The sequence below is a fragment of the Drosophila bipectinata genome, chromosome 3L (assembly GCF_030179905.1).
Source record: "Drosophila bipectinata strain 14024-0381.07 chromosome 3L, DbipHiC1v2, whole genome shotgun sequence".
Lineage (NCBI taxonomy): Eukaryota > Metazoa > Arthropoda > Insecta > Diptera > Drosophilidae > Drosophila > Drosophila bipectinata.
Window position 1 is genome coordinate 7,445,225 of NC_091738.1, and position 20,862 is coordinate 7,466,086.

The 20,862-nt window shown below is 42.0% G+C and overlaps 1 protein-coding gene across 9 annotated transcripts in view; it reads left to right on the forward strand.

The window, feature by feature from the left end:
- The window catches only part of LOC108119582 (capon-like protein), a 42,303-nt gene extending 22,152 nt beyond the window's left edge, over window positions 1-20,151 (forward strand). Inside the window, exons 3-10 of one of the 9 annotated variants that reach the window (XM_043210082.2) lie at window positions 5,043-5,114; window positions 5,775-5,870; window positions 5,934-6,101; window positions 11,875-12,082; window positions 14,676-14,782; window positions 15,608-15,778; window positions 15,839-15,961; window positions 18,308-20,143. In XM_043210082.2, the coding sequence (XP_043066017.1) occupies window positions 5,043-5,114; window positions 5,775-5,870; window positions 5,934-6,101; window positions 11,875-12,082; window positions 14,676-14,782; window positions 15,608-15,778; window positions 15,839-15,961; window positions 18,308-18,598 (1,236 nt within the window). In that variant the 3' untranslated portion in view covers window positions 18,599-20,143. Of the gene's footprint in view, window positions 1-5,042; window positions 5,115-5,774; window positions 5,871-5,933; window positions 6,102-7,694; window positions 7,789-10,266; window positions 11,715-11,874; window positions 12,083-14,675; window positions 14,783-15,607; window positions 15,779-15,838; window positions 15,962-16,192; window positions 17,896-18,307 lie in introns of those variants that run through there. The other 8 variants (XM_070279743.1, XM_043210066.2, XM_017232831.3 and 5 more) reach the window with 8 other exon arrangements.
- Window positions 20,152-20,862: the final 711 nt, after the last annotated feature.

Consider the following 20,862-nt stretch of genomic DNA (forward strand, 5'->3'; position numbering starts at 1 on the left):
GCTTTCAGTGTGTTTAGCATGGTGGAAATTCAGTTGTTGATTTAACTTGCACTTAACTTGTTGCCGCGAGTACTGGCTGGCTGGCTGGTTGGCGAAAAGAAAGCATTTCTCTTCACGCCACTTAGACAGCCTGACTTTGCACTTTGCTTTGCACGGCCCGGCTGATAAGACAAGGGGCATTGCTGGCCTGCTCTGGCCGCAAGTCCCACGACATGATTTATTTCCAGCCAGACCGACTCATTTGTTTGCAGTTTTCATTTTGGGGGCAGCGGAAACTTCGCAGCTAACGGCCAGCAAATTATCGTACTAGAGATATAATAGGGATGGGCGGACTATGTTGGCCAAAGCATTTGCATTTTGGCCAACTGGTAATTTTGGTTGGGAGGTTGCATCTTATTTTCTGGCCTGTTAAAGTTTTGAATGGCTTATTGGTTTGGTCAACCTTTTGATTTGGGTTGGGTCTCGGGTCTTGTCAGTTGGCCTGCGGCCTCGGCCACTTACAGCTCGTCAAATAATTGTTTTAAATTAAGCAAAAGCCAAATGCCTAAAGTTATGCACAAAATCCACCAAAAAAAAAAAAGGTCGGAAAGCCACAGAGAACTGAAAGTTTTGCACGCCATCTCATTAAGTTTGCTCCTGGCTGGATGATGCTAATGAAATGGCTACCAAACTGGGCGTGGCAGGAGTCGGAGGGGCTTCTGGGCCAACGAAGGAAGTTAAGTTGCGCAACAACCGAGAAAGGAAACGAGCCAAGGAAGGAAGACAGGACCTGGAGGATGCCAGGATGGCAGTATGGCAGAGACAGCACAAAACTAAAACCCGAGATGAAAGCAAAACAAAAGCCAAGAGGGAAGCCCGGAACAGGCCAGAGATGCTGATTATCTGCGGTGGTTTTTCAGGAGGAGATGGGTGTCAGTGGGTGGCGCGGTGTGGTGGAGCCACGAAGAGGTGGCAATGGAATTAACATTATTAGCGGAAATTCTCCGGGGCTGCTCAGCCGGGCACCCCAACTCCACAACTCCAGAGTTTCATCTTTAAAGTACATTTTATTTTTCAGACATGGCCTGGTCTTGCCTTTCTTTAAGATGTTATTACACTTTCCAGGAATGAACACTTTATATTAAATATTTTATTAGAGTTCTCTTTAAAATACACATTATATTTTCATTGGAAAAATCATGCTTTTCAACAATAAACAAATGAAGACATCAAATTCTCAATCAACAATTTTAAAACGAATTTCCAGCAAAGAGCTCTCAAAGTGGCCAATTAAATGTTTCAATAAACAGCGTCAATTTACTGCTTATAAATACCATACGACTTGATCTATTTTCGTTCAATCTTCAGCATTTTCAACATTTCTTTCTTGTTCGGTTCTGTTTTTCCAATTAATTTTTAAATATCTTACACATGTTGAATTACTGCTGGGAGCGAGCTTTGCCGCATTCTCCACTCATTTTAACATTTTCACATTTTCTCATTTTCCCCCCAAAAAATATTTGCATTGTTCGCGTTGCCCAAAAAACTATGCAACGTTTTGTTCTCATTTGTTGAGCATAGTTGAACATGTGTACGGGCGAATGTTTAACACCAGAGTGATTAAAATACATATACGCAACTGAAAGTTTTTCATTTCCATAATTCATTGTTTAAAAAATTAATTTAATGGCAGTGCGTTTGGGGGAAAGCTTTTAATTATAGACAGATATCGTAAGTAGCCTATAAATATGCTATGATTCCTAAACTATCGAATGTAAAGTCATGTAAAAAAAATTCTGTAAGCTGTTTTTGCTGGGTTATTTGGTATATAAAATTAATCAGCTTTAGAGCTGAGTCTCTTGGGTGTTTTATGCATTTTTTTTTGAATTCCACTGGCTTAACAAAAAAGGTAAAAACAAAAAATACAAATTGTTATGCCCTGTGGCAGTGCGACAAAAAATTGCGCCAGTTATGCGGGTCACCCGGGTCGTACGGAAAATGTATTTGTAATGCTTTCTTTTTTTGCGTAAATAACCCGAGAAAAATTATGTTTTCAACGCGACTGGCTCTGCCTCTACCTCAGCCTCTGCTGCTGCTTCGGCTTCTGTTGCACAAACAAATGTTTCGCATTGTTGAAAGGCAAATCCAAAAGAGCAAAAGGGCCAACGAGCCAACATGAAAGCTTGCCCAGCCCCGAAGCGCCATTAGCCATGGCCATAACGATGGCGAAAGGCTGAAAGGCGAGCCAAAAACCAAATCCTTTTCCCAGATTTTTTATGCAGCGCTTTCAGGCTTTCAGGATTTTCTTTTATTTCTTATTCATTTTTTTCCACAGCCCCTGCCTCTGCCTGTGTGGGCTAACTAAGCTGTTCTAATCTGTTTGTCGTTTGCCGATGGCTAAATGTAGTCTCCTTCTCCCCTTTTTTCAATCTCCTGATTCAACATTCAATTTCTGATGATCTTAGTCGGGATTTTTCGGGGCTGACTTTAAAAAAAAAAAATGTCTAATTGCTATTTGTCAGGACAAGTGTCAGGTAATAGCTCAGAATTCTTCGAATTCGACTCTGGTTTTGGCCGTCTACTGACGTCACTGGGGGAGAGGGCCAACAAACGGGGCCAGCTTTTGACTTTTCACTTGTCTTTCATCCGAGCGATCGACTATATAAATAAACAAATGTATGGAAATAGAACTGAAAGTGGGGGAAAATCAATTGCAAACTTGGCAATTAACAAAAAGGGAAAACGACGCGAGAAAAAATACATAAAAGTTGTTTTAAAATGGTCATTATGGAAAAAGGGTCAGAACACTTGTGATGTTCATTGAAGTTTGAAAAACTATTTGCTTATCAAAATAAATATCTTAAGCAACAGGCCTCTGAAGGTCCTAAAACATCTATTCTTTGTTTACATACCTATGACTGTTTCTGGACCATAACCTCTGCAATCATAAAACATTTATAGGCAGACATGGTTATGCCTTAAAACGAATTATTAAAATCCACAGTCCTTTGGTTTTAAAAGCTTACTCCTTCTTCTTTTTTGAGGAGGTAAAGTAAGGTCCAGGATCCCAGGGTTTGGGTTTTAATCAAAGTAAATGAATTTAAACGAAGCGACGAACAAAGTCCAGCGGCTATTTGCATAGAGCCGTCGCACTGAAATGGTTTTTAAGTGAAAAAAAGGATGCGAATGCCATTGAAACTGGGCAAAAACTGAAAGGGAATAGCTAAAGGATGCGAAAAAAAAAATAAATAAAAAATAAAAGTAGAGGAGGAGTGACGCTGGGAAAGCGTTTTCCCAGCTCGAGTCTGAAGTTGGTTTTCTTTATTTTATTTGCGCGGGGATTTGTCTAGCTGGAGAGGATAAGCGCTCTGTGTATCCTTTATCCTTTGTGTTTGCATGAATTTAATGCAATCCAAATATTTGTGGGTAAGAGTTTTTTGCCATCCCATTTGTGCTCTTCATCTTCGGCTGCTTTCCGCTTTTTGTAAATGGCTTTTTATGGGCTTACTGCCGGATGGCTTTTGTGGGAAGTTTTAAAGCCTCTTTTCATAACCTTTTCCTGGTAATGGCATGCAAATATCTATTTATACGCATGTCAAGGCTTTATGGTCTAAAATAAATATTTTTTAGAGTGTATATTTTGGAGAAAAACATCTGCCAAATCTTAAGTGAATATTTGCTTGATTATTCTTCTGGGGAAGTAAACATTATTTTTCCTTCTGACTAATGAACTGGGTTAGGGCACATGGCATTAATCATTGTGTGGGCCAGAATCCATCAGCTCTGGCATTAACTCTGATTTTTTTAATAATTTGCTGAAATAATATGCCAGAATCTATTTTCTGCTGAAAAAATTATGCTATTTTTAGTAACAATATCGATTGGGCACACGCCATATCCATATCCCGGAACATTAATCATCCATGAATTAGCATTCGCAGAAATTTATCGCAAAAGTTTCGATTTGTTTACCATAACTTGACATAGATCATACAGAATAGACAATAAACATATGCTGGGCCCCCAAAAATAGATGGTTTGCTTTTCTCTGTTTTTCTTTTTTCCCCAAAAAGGATAACAAACACCCATAACTTGAAGATGAAAGGCTTCTCCCCAAAAAAAAAACTCTTCTCGAATGGCTCCATAAATATTTATTTTTTATTGTTGGGCGTTATTGGAGGCGTGGCTGCTATCTCATGCACATTTTGTCACTGTCAGCCCGCGATGGCATCATCAGTGCCTCGTTCTCTCCGATTTTCCCGCTTTTTTTCTGTCATTTCGCATTTAAATTGTTGTTGTCACTGTAATAAAAATGCACAAATCTAGGTCCATATCTACGCATTTGTTATCCTTGAGCTGCAGTTTTTATTTTCAAACAATTGCTCGATACAAGTGCAAAACAAATTATGGTTCTTGTCGCCGCAATTTTAAATTCATTTTTGGCCATAAATTTTGCCCCAAGCGGCACTAGAAATATACATACTTTTTCTGACTGACAGCGAAATGAAAAGTGGATTAATGACGTTCACGCTTGTTTAGTTACCAATTAATGGCTGTCCCCTTGAAGCACTTGGCAGAAGGGCAGATCCTCGTCACAGCAATTGCAGTCGAGTGCAATTCTGTCTTAAAATTAGAATGTGTTTCGGCCAAAAATAAAAAGTTGTGCTCTTACTGTGTCGAGGCTATGGCAGCCCCAGTTGGCAACAGATGCATAAAAAGCATCTGCACTGAATAATATATATTTTTTTCAGCGAAATTGGTTTTAAATAAATGACATTTTATAATAATTATATATACTTTTTTGTTCAAATAATTGTTTATTTAAAGACTTTTTTTTTGATTATTGGATTGTTAATAAATAATCTCGTTTTGGCAAAATATATTCCCAAAACTCTGTGCGGCAGCTACATAATTTGTTTAATTTAAAGTCCGTTGACGGCGGCAGCGAAAGGCACTCCAGTTGTAGGGCACTCGAGCAGCCTTTGTTGCCTTGTTTAACTTGAGCCTTTGTTTAAGTAATCAACAATAACAAATACCCTTCTCCACCGCTTCTCTCGTTGCAGTTTGTTGGCTGGGAGGAAGTGCCACGACCGAACACACGAGCCGAGATCGTCCAGGCCATGCGGCGCATAAGGGTAAGTCAACATCAGGGTATGGGCCAGAAATCTATTAAGCATACGCCGTGTGGGACGCAAATGAATTTTGAATCGTAGAGGGAATGTTGAAAAGTTAACAGCCCGCACGTCAGAGTCAAGTTTGTGAAAGGATATGCATATCTCCGACTGCCAATTAAAGAAACTTTTATACGGGTTCAAGTCCTGGAGACCCGAAGTCCTGAGGCGGTTTTCAAGTTTCCAAAAAAAACCTGGAAACACTTTCTGTTTGTCAGCGTCACATACTTTGATTACAGTTACATTCCATGCCCAGAAGGCAAGAAAGAAAAGCTAAAAAAATCCATTTTAGTAGCATAAAAAGTAACGAGGCTTGTTTATTTTTTCTCCTTCCCGCCATTTTGTGAAGTCGTGCGTGTCCTGGCTTAAATCGTGTTAGCCTGGATGTGCGCTTATATGAGTGAGTGTATGTGTGCTTACTGTATTAGCCTTGGCAAGAAGAAGTGGTAACTTTGGCGCTTGTTATTGTCATGTCTCTGCTATTAGCTGAGGAGCCGAACAGCCGTCACAGGCAGTCAAATGTTAATTGAAAATTCCGGAATTACGCGACCCGCACACACTGCCATTCGATATTTTCTATATTCCACCTAATGTTTATATATTATATATCGATTTTCTTTACAGTACGAGTGCAAAGTTCAGAATCTGAAGAAGCGAAAGGTCACCATCCACATATCGGTAAATGGCGTGCGCGTTGTGCTCAAGAAACGTCGTCGAAAAGTAAGTCAATGCCGACTATAACCAAACAAAAAGACTATTTATTTATTTTGTATTATTTTGTAGAAAAAGAACTGGACCAATGACCCCGAGGAAATCGAATTGCTCAATCATCCCATCTATAGAATATTCTACGTGTCCCACGACAGCAGCGATCTCAAGATATTCAGCTACATAGCGCGCGATGCCAGTACGGATACGTTCAAATGTTCCGTCTTCAAAAGTCACAAAAAGGTAAAATTTCTTTAAAAATATAATACAAAAACTATGGGTCATATTTCTAACCTTTTGGGGGAGGTATTTGGACTACATGTGACTTACTTGACATTACCCATTGCCCCCAAGCCCCCCAGAGGCAGTGCCACCCATGGATTCTCTATAAATAATACTGGTCCTGTGCTAAATGTCTACATGTATGCATTTTTTTTGGCTTGAGTCCAGCATTGGAAAACCGAAAAGCAAGCAACTAGCAAATAAACAAAAACACAAAATATATCCACGCCATAAAGATGCGAAGTGCAGTTATTAGATGTGCTATAAAGGCGATCTATTTGATCTAATTTGTATTAGTTTGGTAGTTGTGGAGGTCTTTCTAATGAGCATATTGGCTGTGAAACCGAAATCAATAGACAGTGATGTAATTCTAGGAAGATATATTAAATGGAAAAAGTTAAATACTGAGAATTTATTGTTTAATAATCTTTACTTATACTTTTTAAAATATATTCCTGAGAATCTATAATTTCAAATCTTTACAATTATTTTTGGGCAACTTTTGTTTTCCATTAAGATTTTTGTTTCACTGATGATCATTTCTCAGTGTCAATCCAAGCGAGTCTAGACCAATTTTTCACTGGCCATTACACAGTACGGGGGGATCTAAACAATTTCTGGCGCAACTGTCCATCAGGGGTGGACCGCCAGCCGGGGCACATCCATTTCCGTGTTATATGGATGCTAGCCACCCGACTTACCCCACAGATTCTCCCAACCGGTTCTCTAATTCTCTAGGCGACATTCTCGCCACCATACTTCTCGAATAAATAAATCAGATTTTACTTTGTGGCTGGCCCCAGTGCCCGAGGGAAAATGCATTTAGCCTTGATTTCTGCGACGAATGCGGTTTTTGATTAATTTCAAGCCCGGAGAAATTTATTTCAAATCTTATTTATGAAAGCATACATAAGTAGTATAGGAAAGTATGCTGCAGAGCCAATATTCGTGGTATTTATATTCGTCTGGCCTTCAACTTCATGTCTGTAGACAATGTCAAGTTGGCATTTCTATTTTTTCCTTTCTAATTAACAAACAGACTTCTTGGAAGGAATTCCAATACACGAGATACAAAAAAATTGTGACACGACTGTGTGTTTTATTTTTTTTGGGGGGAGGACTGTCGACTGATGTCTGACAAGTGACACAAGAAATTAAGGCCAGAGGGGGTGTTGCACGTGTTGGCCGGGTGTGCGTGCGTCACGCGGCACATTGCACTGCACCTGAGGTACCTGGGATTGCAGCGCAATTAGCCAGAAAGTATTTGATTTATGGCTAAGCAGGAGCCGCTAAGAGAGACCATTGTTTACTTCCGCGAAACACAAAGCAATGACGTCACAATCGGCTGCAGAATTAAGTATACGCAGTGTTGTGCCGGCGCGGCGGCCTCCCCCTCAGGGGATCCAAAACAAACGCCGCATGAAGCCGTTCGACTCGACAAAACAAACGATCGATCGTGTTAACAGCTGAGCGGAAAAGCTCAGGCCGAAAGCTTTTCCATTTTGGCCATTTACCCATTTAGCCGGCAATCGTCGATCGTCGATTCTACTCTCTCGATTCTTTGTCCAGTGCCTTCTAGACGGCGCGCCTCTGCAGACGTGAACATCATTCGTGGTCGAAAGTCATTTTCAAAATTATGCAATAGTGCGTGAGTGTCGGTGAAGTGAACGATCAAAAAATCCAAAATAATCAAAACAAATTATAAATAAAATCAAAATTAAAACGAATATTTCTGCCACCTGCAAAGCAAAAACAAAATAAAACAGCAAAGCAAATGTCAAGCCATACAGGCGAAATAAATTCGGAAAATGGCATGTCCCATAGATCATAACACCCAGCGAGGCGAGAAATTGAATGTCTTCAGAAAGTGGGAGGTGTACCAAAAGTGTTTTGTCATTGGTTTCTAGCTGACGGCATAAAATAATATTATAATATTCCCAAAAACAAAACAATCAGGCTCTGAGAATTGAAAAATTACCAATAAGAGCAAGAAAACTGACCAGAAAATTAATTGGGAAAGAAAATCCCCAACACAAGCCTCTCAAAAAGTACCCCGAACAGTTCTGGATTTATTTTCATCCAAACTTAGTTGCATGACGTATATTTTTCAAATATTTACTGTTTATGCATATTAATTGTTAGCCCAGAAAAACAAAATAAAAAAAGCAAAACTTAATGAGCTACTCTCGCCACAGGTAGCCACAGGAAATGAGGAGCCTGGTATAAATAAATAAAATTATGGTCAATAAGTTGAACGCACACGTGATATTTAAGTTGAAATATTTATGGTTTTGGCTGGCTTATTTATTTGGATAAAGAAATTTTGACAGCGCCTATAGGCAAACGAACAATAGCACAATCGCAGAAAGCATACGTCAGGAGCACAAAAATATTTTTATTAACATAACTTTGTGCTGGCTCGGGTTCTATGCCAATTTATGGCAAATAGTTTCACAGTCAAAATGGGGGAATTTAATTTAATTTACCTATTGCCAGTGTGCCATTTTGTAATTTGGTATTCTGGCAATGGCATTGCCTTCGGGTGGGAAGCCGCCCAATGCCCCCGCCTCCAATAATTTTCTTATATTTCCCAGCCACAGTACCCAGTATTTCCCAAAAATGGCTGCCCCCATCGACATTTCGTTTCGCTTTGTTTTCCTTTCATTTCTCACTTTTTGTTTTCGGTTTTCTTATACTTTTTTCGCATTTAAAGCCAAAATAGATCCATTATTTTAATAGCCTACTTTAAAGTATTTCTAAAATCGAACAACGAGCCAAGAGCCGAGAGGCTGCGGGCAGGTGTTTCGCTTTGAGGTGAATTATAAATACATACCTTGAGATCTTTTTTTTTGATTTTTTTCGGTTTGGTAAATTGAATTTTAAAGTGCCGCTTTTAAGCATGACTAATGCGAAGTTCATTAGTGCAAAGTGTGTGGCAGTTGGTAGCAGAATCCCTTGCACAGACCACGTGACAATGTGCAGAATTTACGAGTTGCGTTTTCGCAACTGCAGCTGCGGAAGTGGCTTCTGCGGTTGCAAACGAATGGTTGGACAACATTTGCAGTCCTGGCGACCACTGTCGACGACTTATGGCCACAGTAAACATTTGCCAGCTGGACGACACAGTGTAGGGGACTCTGCACCCCTACCTCCCAGCAATGGCATAAAAATCCGACAAAAAGATTTTCTTTTGCTGTAAAAAATTTTCCCTTATGACAGGCGAGAAAACGGGGCGAAAACAAACAAACTGCCTGCCAGTTTTGATTGTTGTACCGAGTCCAATGGGAATTAAAATTCAAATAAATACCTACATAAAACAATGCTAACAAAGTCATTTCAGAACGGCCATAAATTTCCAAGTAGTTTTCCACGAAACTGCCACGCAATTTTCTTTACTCGCAGTGCCAGTTTTTATTTATTTAAGTTTTCGTTTTTGGCTTTTTTTCGCTTTTACGAATGTAAAATTGCCACACACTTTATTCGTTTATTTTTTTTTTTTTGATAGTTTTCAATTTGATTTATGCGGAATTGCACAAGGGACTCCAGTCGAGATAGACAATCAGTTGGCACCTCCTCCGAGTCAGAATGGCAGATAGACGGATTTCTCTCGGCACACGTGGCGTATGCGCAATAATGGTGGAACACTACCACTTGAGACGATGAGACGCCTCTTTTGGGGTAGAGTGTTTGCCTTGAAAGAACTGTTAAATAACCCAGAACTTGGTCTATATAGTTGCCCAAATATTGACCGCGTGTGTTGTAAGCATTTTGCGCAACAAGTGCTGTCATTGCTTGTCAAAATAATTCAAATTGATGAGCTGTTAGTGTCGTTCAGACAAGTGTACGGTAGAGTGGTAGGTAGGAGCCCTTAATAAGTGCTTGAGTGGAAACTAGCTTGGCCCTAATTAGTCAGGAGAGAGTATATGGAGAATATCAATTACCCGAAGACCTCCAAAATGCATGAATCAGAAAAGAAACACATCAATGCTTGACACGAGCCTGTTGGTTAAACAAAACAAAAGCCCACATGGGATTGACAGTTTTCTTTGCAAACGCGCGCGGCAGAAATATTCGAAATTCAAAAAATAATCCAAAAATATATGAATATTTCTTTTCCAATATACAGGCAACCCGAAAAAGTTGCAAATAATTCAATACACAAATAAATGAGAACGCAAAAGAACTCGAAACAGAAACAGAAACAAAAATAACAGTCCGTGGAAAAAGAACATAAACAATATCTCACCTCAAAGGTGCGAAAAAATGGCGCATTGGTCGAGTGTGAATAACCGGGCTGAAGGCACAACCCTAAGCAGAGTCCCGAAGCAATTATGAAATTAATAGCCAACTAAATTGGCTAAATGAAAATCATTGAACAGCATTGAACTTAGTGAGAGCGAAAGCTAGTGGCTAGTGACAAATTGGCGAATTGGACGACCTTGCTGTTAGCAGATCACTGAACTTCCCGCTGCTTCCGATTTCGGTTTCGATTTGGCTCTCATGCTTTTGGCCATGAAGCACGAGAAACTGCCCACCATGGCTGCCCAGCACAAACAGCGAAATCCCCAATTATCGGAGACCGTGCAGCGCAGTCCCATCACCAAGGCCTTTGACTTTCTACCTTGGTCCCGGAACCGCAGCAAGGTCAACACGGCCAAAGCCCAGAGTCAGAATCAGCAGCCTGAACAGCAGCAGACCCCATCCGGCTCGGCGGATAAGGCCTCGGAGGTGCACTACCATCGAAACATCTTTCGCAGTGGCGGCGGCCTCATCCGGGACATCCTGGTGGGCGAGAAGCAGCTCCAGCTAAAGGACAAGCCGCCACAATCGCCTGTTCCTTCGCAGAAGAAGAAGATGAAGCACATCTCCCGGAACAAGAGCCTGGACATCCGGGAGCTCATCAGTTGTGTGGACCGGGAGATAGCCCCCTTGGCCGGTGGAGCTGGGGGAGCAGTTGTGCCCCAGCCTGCCAGATTCCTTGACGACACCTACATCGACCATAAGCCCAAGCACATACTCTTCAACGATGACGAGAACACGGTGTACATCATAAAGAAGGAGCAGCCGGTGGCCAAGGCGAGTCACAAGTCATCCACCCCGGCTCCAAGCCAGAACGGCGATGTCCTGAAGGCCCGCTTGAAGTTCAAGCGACTCCCGGGCGATCATTACGAGGCCTCGCCAGAGGCTCTCCGTCGGGCCCACCTACTCCACCAGCGCTCCGAGCAGCGACATCAGCTGCAACGCCGCAAGAGTCTCAGCGACCAGCAGAGCAGCTCCAGTCTGAGCAGCGGCGGTGGCGGCACCGGCAACGGAAATGGAAGCATTATGCTCGAAAGGCCAAAAACCGACAAGCCACGCAAGAAGCTATCCTTTCGGGAGCCCATCATAGCCGGCGACCAAATCTTGCCGCTAATTTTAACCGAACAGCGGCAGGCGAGGCAGAGGCGTCGCAGCTCCCCCCTGGAACGCACCCGGGGAGGCGTGGCCGCGGCAGGCATCGGGGACTGTGATAATTTATGCAATAATCGCACAAAGGATGCAATTTCCTGCGGCTGTGCGTCAAGCGATCCCGAGGTGGGTTCAATGCAACAAATGGGTGGCTCTTTAGGGGGCAGGCGGCATGGGGTGTGCTGGCTTAATTGCTATCCAATAGTGGGGCGGGTTACCCGGGTGCGGGTGTCCATAATGCAATTAAATTAATCCCCCTTCTCCTACGCCTCTTGTGTCGTTGCAGTCTCAGGCCATGCGCATCGTTCGCACCGTCGGACAAGCCTTTGAAGTGTGCCACAAATTTAATCTTCATAAGAATTCCCTGGAACCCAATGACGAGCGCTCCGACATCTCGTCCTCGGAGCTCCTGGACGTGGAGCAAGTCAGCGAGCAGCAGCTCAGCGAAGACGGCGAGCGAGGAGGTGCCGGCGACAACGAGACGCCAAAGAAAGGTGAGTGCCGGAGAAAGTATATATGTATTTTTGTTGGAGGGTAAGTCCGGGGGAAAATGGAAAAAGGGAAACTGGGTTCGTTGGCTGGCCAATAAATAAGTGAAAAGCTCTGGCTGTCGTCGCCGTCAGCTGGCTTCCTGGGTGGGGAAACGCTGTACTCTGGATACTGTGGATTCCTGGACCTTGTTGGCTGGACCTGGCCGCATTAGTTTCCTATTCATTTTCGCATTTCAATGCAAATTTCTGCTCTTTAATTTCGAATTCAGTTCGATGCGGCAATGGCAGTGGCAGTGGTGGCATCAGCGGGAATAGCATTTGCATTTAAATTGCATTTCATCCTCCGGGGAGGCTGTCAAGTGAAAAGAGTTATCGCACGGCAAAGGCTTTAAAATTAACAACAATCGAGGGAAATGAAATGATTGCATTTTAAAAATGAAACATTTTAATTCTACACTGAAAAGTATACATTAATCAAGTATGAAAATGAAAGGCTTTACACAAAAAGGATCAAGCTGAGAGAGCTTTGTTAGAAAAATGCTTCATTAAGTCTCCCTTAAGAGTTTATAAAGCTTTGAGTTTATTTTTTTTAGAAACAAATGGTGAATATTTCGTTTCGATTTGCCTTGTTTATTTGGTATAACATTAAATAGTGTTTTCATCTCATTATTTCCGTAAATACACAGTATCCGCACAGTATGCAACTGCATGCCCGTGATATAAACCAAAGAGATACATACATATAGATACAATATATCCATGTGTACAGAAAAGGCGATTTACAACGCATATATATGATGAAAATATTAAGAGAAAAGTTAAAGAAATGTAGCGAGTAGAGTAGCACACGCTTTCGAAATACACTTTGGCGTTGTTAAGCAATTTCCACATATTGCTTCAATTTTCAATAATCTTTGTGCGGTTTTCCGACCAACCAGAGAGACGGTGCCCCCCCTTTAAGCCATTTTACACAGACAAGGCGTAGTTTGACGTCATCAACGCTCGTTGGCCGATGCCAAAAATAAGAAGAAAAAATATTGAAAACCTCACGAGAAAAGCAATTCTTTTTGCAATCTTTTGTCTAAAACCATCCAGCGACATCATTCGCATGAAATTCTAAGAATAAATATATAAATAAAGCACAAAAATTGGAAAGTAGTATGGTATGGGGGGAAGGTGCTTATCGTCGATGGATTATTTGCTGATTTTTTTCATCATAACCATGGCATCACCAAGTAGCCAATTGGCTTTTGGGGCTGCTTTTGGGGGAAAACTGAAACTGAATTTGTTGCCAGGCGACACCCGAGCTGGGCGACACCACGAATGGCACACGTGGTGGCCAAAAAGTGTGCGGCTTGTGCCAAAAATAATTTATTTACTTCAATATCTTATCCTTATACTTGTTAATATTTGCCATCTAGTAATTTTTCGCCTCAGCTTGTTGGCTTTTTAATAGCCAAACCAGCGGCAAGGCACTAAAATAATGAATTATGTCAGCATCGAGCTACCCGCCAGAGGACATGGTTCAATGTCCCTCGAAAATTGGCCAATAGACCGGCGAGACACCCAATATTATGTTCCCAAGATTAAGGCTAATAAAAATCGAATTAACAGCTTTACTTTCGGAGAACCATCTCGGCAAGAAAAGTCGCAATTACATGAAAATCGTTTATTGTTTTTGGCCTGCCGCAGCGACGCCAACAGGTCGTATGTGTAATAAGCAGGCCATAATATCATTAATCCATTACCATATTTTCGTTGGCAGTGCTAATAGGAAGATATATCCAAAGTATACTGTGTAGATTGGGGAAAAGTAAAGATCACTAATTGTTCAGTGTCGCCAAACTTTTTTTTTGCAGCTGTTTTGTCGAGTTTTTCGGTCATTTTCTCTAATTGAGAATGATGTGTTCCTCGAAATAGGTCACTTCGGTTGTAAAAGTCTTGGCTACGAAATGATCTTGGCTAATTATAGCCAAGGAAAACATGTGTTTTTAGAGGCATTATGAATCCTTGTTTTGGAAAAGGGAACATGCTGGCCAATTCGATCAATTATATGCCAACGAGCAAAAATTTGTAAAAACCACTGCGAATCGGAAAATTAATTTACATGCTGTGAAGGATTTTTACAGTACTCGCTGGCCATTAACACACGTGCCGCAGGTGCGAAACGAAGCCATATACTATAGTAATATATTCGATTCGCGGATTGCCAGAAATTGCTTAAATATTTGCCAACAAATCAAATTGGAAATGGTGGCTGTAAACAGAAACGGAAAACTTTTTGCATTGAACTTCGAACGGCCGGCCAGTCATGCAAGTATCTTTCGGGTCTCGAGATAATTGTTTCATTATTTATTTGATCCGAGAGCATAATCAAAACAAATAACGAACTCTAGACGCTGTAATTAATGGTAAATTAAGCGCGAAAGTAGTATGTTTTTTTGGGGCGGGTGTGGACGAGTGGGTTGTGGGACCACCAGGTGCGAATCGTGTGGGTTAGCCGAGAAACGACCTTGACAAATTGGAGGGCGATGCCGAGGTCTTACACGCTCCGTTAATAATCCGAAAATCCATATTCTTCATTCACTATTTTTAGAGCACTTGGCCATATCGCCCGATTTGAATCGCACGCAGCCGCAACGTCCGAGCCACTTGGAGCTAATGCCGTCGCACTCGAATCTACGCAAATCGAACAGCCTTCTGGTGAGTAACTTCCTTCCATCATTGCATTAATCCATAATCATCACGGCTAATGGCCTGCCAATAATAGCCGAATATTGGCTGTATCCTGGCTGGGCCATTAAAATGCTTGCTCTACCAATTTAATCAGAAATCTCACATAATTATAATTAAAGAGAAAAAATCAAATCATATACAATGTGGCCCATTTCGGGCTGCCTTCTGTTTAGGTCATAATGTATAAAATAATATTCAACATTTGTGTTTACCACACAAGGCGATCGGAGGTAAACAAGCCAGAAGAAAAAACAATAAGATTTCAGATACAATAACTTTTCAATGCCCCCGAGAACTGTCAAGGCTGCTCACAAAATAAAACAATGAAAATATAGTTTATTCTTCATTAAAAAGTCGAATAAAATTAAACAATGTATTGTTAATGGCTCTATTGCTCTGCTGGCACAATTTCAAATAGACCAAATATTTACTACAAATTATTTTTTAGAGACAATGTTTATTTTATGAAATGGGAATGTTGGAGAATATTTATTTTGTAAATGATTTTTATACTCTAATATTTATGGTTTATAGTTTTGAAGGATTTATTTCTTAGAAGGCTGTATTTGAACTTTATTCCAAAACCAGCTAATGCCAAATATAGTATATAGTTTCTTGACAATTTTTTATTTCAAAGTTATGGCCTCTTCGGAATTCAAAACTTTATATTCTCTCAGCTATGATTTTTATAGTTCTGGCTACTTAAGCTCAAAGCTCTTTAAAAACTACCCATTTCCGAGTTATGTGTCTTCTAAAACTAAAGTTTATGTCTCTTAAAATGGCTCATTACAGTGCGATGTGGATGACAAGTCCCTAGGATCCCCCTCTTCGCCGCGCACTGAGATTACCCAACTGAAGGACCAGCTGGAGGCCCAGGCCCTCCAAACGCGTCAGGCCCTAGGCCAGTTGATGTTGGTGCGGGAGCAGCTCATCTCGGAGACCAATGCGCGCATTGAGGCGCAGGTAAGGGTCCTTTAATAAAAAGTCCTTCAAGTCATAAAGCCAAATAATATCCTTTGACAGGCGCGCACCCAGCAGTTGCTGCAGCAGAACCGGGAGCTGCTCGAGCATTTGGCCTCCTTGGGAGCCTACAACGAGCAGCAGAGTGCCGGCCTGACATCGGCCAATATTGGCATGGCCCCCCAGGTAGGTTCTCCAAGCCCAAGCCTATACCATTTCTATTTTACGCCCATTTGAGTTATGCGATCGTAAATTGTACTTTTTGCGCCCTGCATGGTTTTTGTTTTCTTGGCTGCCGTTTCTTGTTATGCACGAATGTTTATAGTTGTTTTCGTTTGATTGTTGTGTTGTGAGTTCATTGTTTCGGAGGAGACGACACACCTCTAATGCCAACCCACTCTCCTCCCCCAATCATAGCAATCGCAGCTGCAGCTGCTGCTCCAGGCCACCAGCAACAACAACAACCTGGCCACCATCAACCAGCAGATCAGTAACCTGGGCAGCATCAATCAACAGTTGACCTCTTTGAGTCACCAGTTGAGTGGCTTGAACCAGCAGAGCCAGCACCTTCAGAACCTGCAACAGCAGCAGCAAACGCCTGCAACCTCGCAGCCGTCGCAACTGACGCCGGCCACGCCGCCTCCAGTGGGCGGCAGTAGCCCGTATCCTTCGATGAGCCAGCTGCAGAGCATCAGCAATCAGTTGCAGGCACAGCAGCAGCAGGACGCCCTCTCCAAGGATCTGTTCCAGGTCAATCAGGAGTTGTTGAATCGCCTGCAGGCCCTGAATCTCAATGCCAATCCAGCTCAGAGTCAGCCCCCAGCAGCAAACTCCTTTTTCTATGTGAATCCTTTGTCCTGCACCCCGGCTACACCCTCCACCCTGGCGAACAACAACGGCGGAGCTGGGGCGGGAGGATTTAATTTTCTGGCATCGCCAGCAGCCACCGGCACACTGACGCCGTCGCCCCTGGGCACGATGAATCGCAACTCCTTCGCCGGGAGCTCGTCCTTGAACGAGGATATCCGCCTGAGCATCGAACACAATCTGAACAACCTGGAGGAGCAGCTGAAGGCGGCCGTATCGAATGGAAATCTGGCCGGCCTGGCCTGCGGCGGATCCACTAGCACACGGGATACCAGTCGCAGCTCCTCCACCCTGGACTCGCCTTCATCGCCACGTTTGCGCAACAGCAACAACAACATTAGTCCTGGCAGTAGCCAGAATAACAACAACAACGGCAACAACACTAGCAGCAACAGTAGCAGCCGAGATACGCGATTCAATACAGTGCTGCTTCGAGTGACGGACGAGGCCGGACACCAGAGGAAGCTGTCGGCTACGCCGAGTTTCATAACGAGGAGTACCAGCGAAAAGGTGCCAAATCGCAGCCAAATGATGAGCCAGGTCCAGAGGACGGCCTGGGCCAGGCACACCACCAAATGAGATGAGGACGAGTCCTGAACAGGACCACAATCGGACCATGGGCATAATCAGAGTGAAAGAGTGCACTGCGGAGTGCTGAATGGGATCTGAGTGAATGTGTGTTGGCTGAACAGTATTAATTTAGGAGAACCATATACTTTTTAGTTTGCATTTTAGGTAATCCCGAGGTGTGCCAAATATTATTTGCCCCGCCATTAAGTGTAAAATATTTATTTAACAGCTCACAGTGCCAATGTGCTTGGCTCTAGTTTCTAGGATGTCTATTTTGTCTAGTCAGTGAAAGTATTTGTGAAACATAATCCTAAAAAACCAAAGAAAAAAGAACAATTAGTGGCATATCAGCAACGAAGAAACTTGCTCAAAACGTCAACGTTTCAAAAAGTATTTTCTCTTCCCTTTAAAAATAATACATATATTTAAAAAAAAATATCTATCTATACACTTAGTGATTAAGCTTTAAAGTCTAGAGTCTAAACTGGTTAAGTTGAATATATAAACTGTTATTTTTGTAAATTGTTGTACTTTAATTCAATATAGGCTTCCGTTCACCTCTCAACAATAAAAATAATTGAATTGTAAACTGGATATACATATTTAGTTGAAAATAGAACAGCAACAACAATGAATGGCAAAACAACTGAAGTAATGAATAAAAAATGGAATAATTATGTTAAAATATAAGCAGTGAGCAGAAATTATTTTGTTCCTAGCCACACATGGATTATCATTAATAATTGAGAGTTAAAGCTTGGGTTGGGCAATTTCCCTAATGACTTTTCCGACACGGCACAGCACGGCCCGCCCCGGCCCGGCCAGCAGAACGACAAAAACATGCAGCATACTTTTAAGCGCATTAAGTATACGCCCCCTCTGGCAGTGCATAAATTTCCCCTTGATAAATGAAAAACGAAGCAAGAAAAACAAGTGTCGCCATTTTTCACTTTACTTGGTAGTTCGTTTTGGTATTTCTCGCTTTTTTTTCTCCTTGCGGCGCGTGGATTTGTGCTGGTGGGCAGCAATTTGCGCACATAACTCATTTGCATAAATTTACACACTGACTTTACTTATTTCCCTCCCATCTCACAGCTCTCCTCGACGGCGAAAGTGGCGCGCTGGTTCCAACAACTGCCCTGGCACACCGCCTCCCTATCCCGGCCGGAGAGCGGCTTCGTTTCCGGTGACTCCCGTTCGGAGAAGTACCAAGAGGATCATTTCTATGGTGTCAGCGGCGGCGGAGGCATCGCCGGCAAGGAGACGGATGATTTATGCGACGAATTTCTTTTGGTGGAGGGCAGTAGCACCATTTGGACAAAGCTGAGCGCCAAAAAGCGTCGTAAATTGCTCGGCATGCGTCTGGGCAAAGTGACAACGTTCTGAGTTCGGCAACTTAGGACTGGCGGACTTGTCCGTCCTCGAATTTCCGTAATGTGTGCGTTTATTAGCTGTTAAGTGAGTTTTTAGCATAGCCCTAAGTAAAGCGTTTGATAAATAGGCCTACAGTCCTAAGACCAACCAATAGACTAAAGGACCAAATTAACCCCAAACCGAAACGAAATGAAACGAAACGAAAGGACATGCTCATTGAGATGCCATGCAACAGGCACGCGAGTAGACATAAGTCAATTAGTGGGCATAAAACTTGAGCTCAATGTGTATTTAAGTATTAACTAAATGAAAGTATTTGGCCAGCACTCATGGTGCCTTTTGGCTGGCTCCTTGTAGCCAATTCATTAAGCGAACAAACCACGCACATTAATCATACGCCACGTAGCACCAGGTAAGCAAGCACACACACACACTCACTCTCGGCCAGAAGCCAAAAGAGCATTTACTGCTGAACTTGACCAACTTTTCGGGTATAAGAAAAACTGGTTATTAAGCTTAGCAAACAACACCAAGTGGCGCAGCAGCCAAAAAAATAAGAGAAAACAAAAAGGAAAACCCCGGAAAAGCTCCTGAAGGGAAACTGAAGCTCCTGCTTTATGCAACCTAGGACCAAAAAAAAAACAAGATCAAATGTTTGTTATTCATAAATTTTGTGCCAGCACCACCGTTTTTATGCATAAATCGATTCTACTTTTACGCTTGGCAGTCCCTTCCACTTATGGCTGCCTTTAGGATGGAGTTTTTCCTTCTTCTATTCCGTTCGAGGGGGTAACTCTATAAATTTAAGTCAGCTGCTGTGGAAAATGCAAACCATGCTTGCGGCATACGTGGCGTATAAGCGATTTACTCGAAATTTATGGGGATTCGTTAGCTATAAAATAAGAAACGAAGGGGTTCACCAAGAAGTAAGTAAGTAAAAAGTAGATAGGTAGATAGGAACAATAGTTAACCAGCATCAAAGGTCGGAATGTACTGCATCTTTGAAAGGTTAAGGTAGGGTCTAGTAAAGCCAGATATATATTTTAAGGTTAGTTGAATATGCAGAGAGACATCTGTGAAATACTGTGACAATCACCGGGATAAAGACAAATTTGCAATTCAAATTTTCAAGGGGTTTATCTACTTATGTAGTATATAGGATCCAAATGGGTTTCAATCATCATCAAAGTGAGGGAAGTTTTTATTGCATTATTTGGCAGATTTTCCGTTTATTGCCCGACATCACAATAAAATGACGATTATCCTAACGATTTTATGACATTCTCCATTTAGGTACGAAATTTTATAGAACATGCATACAAATTAAGATACGTAAATGGTTTTAGTTAATTTATGCAAACAATTTTTTTGAGACTGAAACTGAAATTTGTACTAAGCATAAACCAGAAACCGCACACACGCACATGCCCATAAAAAAGCAAAAAGCACTTGCTTTTGAAAAAGATAAAGTTTTTTATAAGCTACTTAGGCACTAGCATAACCCGTAGTTAAATTAATATTAGTTGCTCTGGTTCAACGCAATAGAATAAAGTGAAAATAATAAAAATTAAATGCAACATGCTGGGTAACAAGCTCCTCTCCTCGCCTGCCACTGGCACATGCAACCAGCAAGCCAGCTCCTGCTCCTGCTTCTGCTCCTGCTGCTGACACTTTACAGTTCAATTAATTTAACGCGCTTTGCATGTAATAGAAAAGCATTGCATATCAGCAGGGCATATACCAGGACACGGACATGGATATGCGAGCATACAGCCGGGCACATCCTGGCACATCCTAGGACATCCTAGCCCCGCACAGCAGGTGGGCTTGGCTTGCTGCCATCTAACAAGCGCATTCTGCCACAGTGGGAGTGTCGAGGAGGAGATATTCTTTGCCTTTCGGTTGGGGGTTCGAATTGCTTATACCTCCTGCTGGTAGCTGGATGTATTTGGCAATGCGGTGAGTATTTGAAATGGAAAATATTCCAGCCGACCAATTGAAGCTATGAAAATTAAAAAATTGAAATCTTTAAGTACCCAACACCTTTCATCTTTAAAAGCTAAACACTCCCCGTAGAATAGGTATCCAAATTAGAAAACAAAGTGAAGGCAACTTTTGTGCGCTCATAATTAAGGACATGAGCCAACGCAACGCACTAATGGAAGGCGCAAGGAATAAAAATGAAAAGTGAGCACAAAAAATGTGAAAATGAAAAATGGAAATTTTCACGTGGCGAATGCGACATGCGATATTTTGCCGTGTGTCCTTTTTTTGGG